This window comes from Nerophis ophidion, linkage group LG02 (assembly GCF_033978795.1).
Source record: "Nerophis ophidion isolate RoL-2023_Sa linkage group LG02, RoL_Noph_v1.0, whole genome shotgun sequence".
Lineage (NCBI taxonomy): Eukaryota > Metazoa > Chordata > Actinopteri > Syngnathiformes > Syngnathidae > Nerophis > Nerophis ophidion.
In genome coordinates this window covers 72096191-72103069 of record NC_084612.1, presented here as the reverse complement: position 1 = coordinate 72103069, position 6879 = coordinate 72096191, and the positions used below count along the sequence as shown (strand labels likewise).

General features: G+C 41.0%; 1 protein-coding gene across 5 annotated transcripts in view; it reads left to right on the top strand.

The window, feature by feature from the left end:
- The first annotated feature begins 40 nt into the window (after positions 1-40).
- Positions 41-6879, top strand: part of cers5 (ceramide synthase 5) — a 49309-nt gene continuing 42470 nt past the window's right edge. For 2 of the 5 annotated variants that reach the window (XR_009804676.1, XM_061890073.1), the window contains exon 1: positions 3702-4804. Coding sequence is in view for 4 of the 5 variants with exons in the window: in XM_061890073.1 (XP_061746057.1) it covers positions 4632-4804 (173 nt within the window). In the remaining variant the exon portion in view is untranslated. Of the gene's footprint in view, positions 2227-3700; positions 4805-6879 lie in introns of those variants that run through there. The other 3 variants (XM_061890070.1, XM_061890069.1, XM_061890072.1) reach the window with 3 other exon arrangements.

Sequence of the window (6879 nt, the reverse complement as noted above, 5' to 3'; positions counted from 1 at the left end):
CTTTACCATTTTCCACAGTACAGCCTCCAGAAATGACTGCTTGATGGTTCTTTGCAGGGCTGGACGATAATGGCAACAATAATAATCACCATGGTTTAGATTGATAACATGATAAATGGCCATTTATTGCACCACCAAAACTAAACTTTTAATGTAATTTCAAAGAAGAACGGGTATAAATTAACCACAACAAGTGAAATAGTAACAGCAATTAATTAAAATAACATAATTTAAAAAAAATTAAATTGTTTTTTTATCTTTTCATACTTATTTTGCAACCATTTTTTGTGTGTGTGTAATTAATACAATTTAACAAAATGTATGGCCTACTGAAATGAGATGTTCTCATTAAAACGGGGATAATAGCAGGTCCATTCTATGTGTCATACTTGATCATTTCGCGATATTGCCATATTTTTGCTGAAGGGATTTAGTAGAGAACATCCACGATAAAGTTCGCAACTTTTGGTCGCCAATAAAAAAGCCTTGCCTGTACCGGAAGTAGCAGACGATGTGCGCGTGACGTCACGGGTTGTGGAGCTCCTCACATCCTCATATTGTTTACAATCATGGCCACCAGCAGCGAGAGCGATTCAGACCGAGAAAGCGACAATTTCCCCATTAATTTGAGCGAGGAAGAAAGATTCGTGGATGAGGAAAGTGAGAGTGAAGGACTAGAAAAGAAAAAAAAAGACGAGGGCAGTGGGAGCGATTCAGATGTTATTAGACACATTTACTAGGATAATTCTAGAAAATCCCTTATCTGTTTATTGTGTTACTAGTGTTTTAGTGAGATTATATGGTCGTACCTGAAAGTTGGAGGGGTGTGGCCACGGATGTGGTGACCGCCAGTGTCTCAGTGGAAAGCCACGTTTCTCGACGAGGCGACGGCAGCCGGGCTGAGATTTTTTTTTTCCCCCTCCTCCACGGTGTAAGCATCCGACGGTCGGGAGCGGCCGGTGGGAGGAGGCAAGAGAGTCCGCAGCTGCAGGAAGAACGATGCAAACTCTCTGCTCATGTCTACGGTAAGAGCTGACATATTGTCACCATTTTCTCACCGATTGCCGGTTGACATGTGGTAGGGAACCATGTTCGCTTGACCGCTCTGTTCCATAGTAAAGCTTCACGGTCAGCTTTCGAAAATGTAAACAAGGAAACAAGGAACCACCGGCTGTGTTTGTGTTGTTAAAGGCGGCCGCAATACACCGCTTCTCACCTACATCTTTCTTCTTTGACGTCTCCATTATTAATTGAACAAATTGCAAAAGATTCAGCAACACAGATGTCCAGAATACTGTGTAATTATGCGCTTAAAGCAGACAACTTATAGCTGGGATCGCTGCTGGATCAAAATGTCAAGCGCACGCGTCATCATACCGCGATATTTTCAACAGGATACTTCGCGCGAAATTTAGAATTGCAATTTAGTTAACTAAACCGGCTGTATTGGCATGTGTTTCAATGTTAATATTTCATCATTGATATATAAACTATCAGACTGCGTGGTCGGTAGTAGTGGCTTTCAGTAGGCCTTTAAGTCGCAGCCCATCTATGATTGAACAAAAAGCTAAATAAAGCATAAATAAAAACGCTTCTAAGTATCAACTACCTCATTGTTGACTCTCTTTAAATTTGCACGGAAGAAAGCCGCTTATTAGTCATTTCAAAGACGGTAGTAGATGTGAGACGCCTGCGTGCAATTACTGTCCGAAGCTCCAAAACAACCAAAGAAAGGAAAAGTTTTATTCTGAGGAGACAAAAAAAGAAAAACAGAGCTTACCCAGATAGGACTGTCAGGATCAACATTCCCGTTCACTTTCTAGCGTGAACTCGAAGACGAAGTCAAACTATTTGCTTGCCTAACAGAATTGCTATTGTGCCATCCAATGGACACTTTTAGAACAGCAGTTTCTTTAATTTAAAAAATGCAATTTCACACTTACCAAACTCGTCTTGCGGGCCAGATTGAACAACGTGATGTATGACATCCCTGCTGTCTTTCAAGGATTCCACAGGAAAGCAGCTGTTGTGTTTTTAGTGTTTTCCTGCCTTCTCCTTTTGTCTGCACCTGTGCTTTTAGTGATTCAACCTCGGCGAGGGGCGGACATTGAGGCACACCTGCTCGCAATTAGCACACCGGTATTTAGGCTCGTCACTGTCAGCTTGGCCTCGCAGGTTATTGTCTCCAGAACTCCTGTCGTGCATGCACCTGCTTCACCATACCTGGTATGTTTTCGCTACTTTGTCCCGAATTCCCTACCCTCCTGTGTGTTCATCTCCTCGTCCCCGTGAGGTAAAAGCATTACTTTTGTTGGACTCTTGCCCTGCTCAGTGTGCCCTGGCCCTTTCTCCTCCCGACCTCTAAGGAACCAATTTTGTGCAGATTTCATGGTGTGCGTTTCTGCCCCTTCGCCCTTAGTTATCCCTTTTTGTCTAATTAAATTTGTATTCATTTTTGTAATTCCACCTTGTCTCCCGTCTCTGCATCCTGGGGTCACCCCCACTTGACCAAGACCTTAGCAGCATCGTTGCATAATCTTCCACTTGTTCAGAATGGCTTTTAGAATACTTTGCATAGTGACTGAGTCAACTCTAAATATAACACGATTCAGAGGGGTAAATGGCCTTCTATAATTAGGCAGACAGGCAGCAGCATCATCTTTCTCAGCAGCAGGCACGGACGAATATTACGTTTACATTTCAAACAGGCATGAGGGGAGGAGTCCAGCGTGTTAAAAATGTCAGTGACGGATGATGCATGTTTAAAAATGTAGAGTAAAATGCAGAGGTGGGTAGTAACGCGCTACATTTACTCCGTTACATGTACTTAAGTAACTTTTGGGATAAATTGTACTTCTAAAATGCAACATACTTTTACTTTTACTTGAGTATATTTATAGAGAAAAAACGCTGCTTTTACTTCGTTCCATTTATCTACATTCAGCTCGCTACTCGCTACTGATTTTTAATCGATTTGTTAATGCACGTTTTGTTTGTTTTGGTTTGTCAGACAGACCTTCAAAGTAGGATCTATCACATGCCTGTGTTTCACCAATCAAATGCAGTCACTGGTGATGTTTGACTCTGTTTCACCAATCAAATGCAGTCACTGGTGATGTTTGACTCCGTTTCACCAATCAAATGCAGTCACTGGTGATATTTGACTCCGTTTCACCAATCAAATGCAGTCACTGGTGATGTTTGACTCCGTTTCACCAATCAAACAGAGCCAGGTGGTCACATGATTAATTGCACTTTTTTTTATAAACCTTTATTTATAAATTTCAACATTTACAAACAGTTAAAAATAATAATCAAAGTAAGTACAAAAACAGTACAAAACAGTATAAAAACCGTGCAAAACAGCGCCAGGGGGTTGTAAATTCAAAGTAACTAAAATAGAATGCAAAAAAACATATATATATATATATATATATATATATATAAAATAAACAAAGTGCAAAGCCATAGGCTCACTCAATCCCAGTAAATAACTTAAAATAGGAACACAGCATCATCGTTTTCACAGCTTTTTGGTTGTCAGAGGTAGAGTGTTTTAATGTAGAGTTCTAAATCTTTTTTAAGGGCACAGAAAACAGGTTTTCTTACGTTTATGAATATAAAACTTAGCCAATAGTATAATGAGCTTGCAAAGGTAAAATTAATTTTCATTTTTTTTTCAATACAATGTAAAACCAAATATATATTACTTAATATATATTATTGTTTTAGTTGCTTAAGAGATATTCCTGGCTCTGAATTTGTTCACTGCTATTTTTATGTTTTTGTGCATTACTTGTTGCCGTCATCATTAAACAAACAGGTTACTCATCAGTTACTCAGTACTTGAGTAGTTTTTTCACAACATACTTTTTATTTTTACTCAAGTAAATATTTGGGTGACTACTCCTTTTACTTGAGTAATAAATCTCTGAAGTAACAGTACTCTTAGTTGAGTACAATTTCTGGCTCCTCTACCCACCTCTGGTAAAATGTAAACAAGTCTAGTCTTGAAATCCTCAAATCTCTGCACTTTTTTTCTAGCTGCAATACCACTAATGGCCACCTGGGTATGCTGTCACTCCACTGTCGTCACGTTAAAACGCCTTTGTCGGCGAGTTTCGGCCACAATAGGCCTTGTAAAAATGTCACGCTGTGTTCGTTCGAATATAAAACATCTAGTTGTAACGGTGTAAAGGGTCATTTAAAGCATGTTCGCATCATTCGACTCACTTCCTTCATTCCAGTTCCCATCTTTAGGGCGGAGATGCGTCAAGTGTACTGTAAACACCAAAAGCGGAAGTCACTGACCTTCAAAATAAAACCAAATTCACCCTAATGTGTCCATGTAAAGTTCTTTTCTCACAGGCATGCCGGAATGGGGGGTGAATGGCAAAATAAAAAGGTACGAAATGCTACTTGATATGCAAACAAGTTGTCCGTTCAAGATTGAGTTTTCGGGGAAACTCTCAACCGGAAGTCCTCCGATGTTTGTGCGGTAAAAGTTGAGTGAGGAAAGTCGCCATCTCTGAGGCGCTCGGCAAGTTTCTCACATCACTTTATTTTTCTTCCGGGGAAAGCAGTTTTGAATCTTCCTCTTCGGCGGCGGACGGGGAACGGCGAGGGAAAACATGGCTGCCCTTTCAGCCTGGTTCTGGAACGAGAGGTTTTGGCTGCCTCACAACGTAACATGGGCGGACCTAGCCCAGCAGGCTCCCGGGGTGGAGTACCCCAAAGCTGGACACTTGTTTGCCGCCCTGCCGCTCGCTTTGGGGATATTCGCCGTGAGGATGCTCTTTGAGAGGTGTGTACACTCCTTCGTACCTTCACCAAGAAAACACAATATGACTTTTGAACGCTAAAGAAAGAATGGGGACAAGCTAGCTTACTGTATTTCCTTAAATTAAAACCTCTTCTCACTCCGGCACTTACCAAAGGCATGCAGTAAAAATTTGAGTGTGATGTAAGGATACCATCATGAAAAGCACATTTAATTAAAAAAAACAACGTTATTATGGTCGTACCTTTACCTATAAATATAGTCCATGCCAGCTCCTTCTGAACAAAAGCATCGATAACTTGTTTATAGAAGTCTTCTTTATCTTTCTTCAGTTTTAAAGGCCTACTGAAAGCCGCTACTACCAACCACGCAGTCTGATAGTTTATATATCAATGATGGAATATTAACATTGCAACACATGCCAATACGGCTGGTTTATTTATCTAAATTACAATTTTAAATTTCCCGCGGAGTTTCTAGTTGAAAACGTCGCGGAATGATGATGCGTGTTTGTGATGTCTCGGGTTGTAGCGGACATATTAGCCCAGCACCACACACGGCTAAAAGTAGTCTCTTTTCATGGCATAATTACACAGTAATTTGGACATCTGTGTTGCTGAATCTTTTACAATTTGTTTAATTAATAATGGAGACTATAAAGAAGAATGCTGTTGGTGGAAAGCGGTGGATTGCAGATGCCTTTAGCACCGAAACACAGTTTGTTGTGAAGCTTTAACACAGAGCGATCAAGCGAAAATGTTTCTCTGCGTCAACCAGCAAGTTTTTGGATGGGAAAATTGTGACATTAAGTCGACTCTTACCGGGGACTTCAGTGGATTATGGGACCTCCTCCTGGAGCTCAAAAAGGCTGCTGTGATCTTTGCTCCTCGGCTTCTCTGAGAGACACTGGTGTTCACCGCAGCCATCTGACTTTCAGGTATGACGTAAACAATGTTCAGATGTGAGGAGCCCTACAACCCGTGACGTCACACGCACATTGTCTGCTACTTCAGGTACAGACAAGGCTTTTTTATTAGCGACCAAAAGTTGCGAATTTTATCGTCGATGTTCTCTACTAATTTCAGCAAAAATATGGCAATATCGCGAAATGATCAAGTATGACACATAGAATGGACCTGCTATCCCTGTTTCAATAAGAAAATCTCATTTCAGTAGGCCTTTAAAAGTCTCTCTGTCTCAATGGATATCTTCCTTTTTTTACCTCCTCCAGCACATATCACGTCACTCATTTCACTTCTGCAGCCGAGTGGTCACAAGAAGGATCATTAGCGCCCTCTACCACCAGGAGGCGGGAGTCATTTAATGACTCATTATTGACAGACGCAGCTACTGTATTGTGACGGTCTCAAGCCATCGTCTTGTGGGTTCCAAGGACCACCAAGGAAGGACATGGCTCGAGCAGTTTGACTTTGTTTATTTTCCAATAAAACCTCAGTCCAGGTCGCTCTTCCGCTCCTCCTCTCCGCTCGCTCGCCGTCTCCTGGCTGCCATCTTGGGCTGGGCTCTAGCGTGCCCTGCCTGTCTGTCGGACCGTCGGCTTCACAGGTACATTAATAAAACATAGCTGCTTATGGTTCTTTTTGGCATACAGTATTCAATAGCTTGGACCTTAAATCCTACTGAATAGCTCTTAATCTTCTTCCCTTTATGTGATTTCAAATTATTGAAATCAGCCTCCTCCATTTTGAAAATTATGACAGGGGAAGTGTCACTCGTGACGTCACGAGTTTAAACCGGCGGTAATACTAATCATGCGCTAATTATTTTGGGAAGCGAGTTTGACCCAGCAGTAATTCAAGGCAGGCACATACTATATGCCCGGCGGCAATTTAAGGAAATACGGTAGTTAAGTCAGCCTTATCCCACATGCTCTTTAACTTGTCTTTTAGTTTTTCCATTCCCCACTTATAATCGGTGTGTTTCAGAATAATCCTCCTTTTATTACCAAATAATAGTCAGTAATCAAACCAGGAAGTGAACTAAATATATAGAAATGTTTATTATGATGTAGTCAAATAAGCAAAAAAAAAATCAAATTCAAGGTTGGTTATATTTTAAACCACGCCCCTTTTAGCATA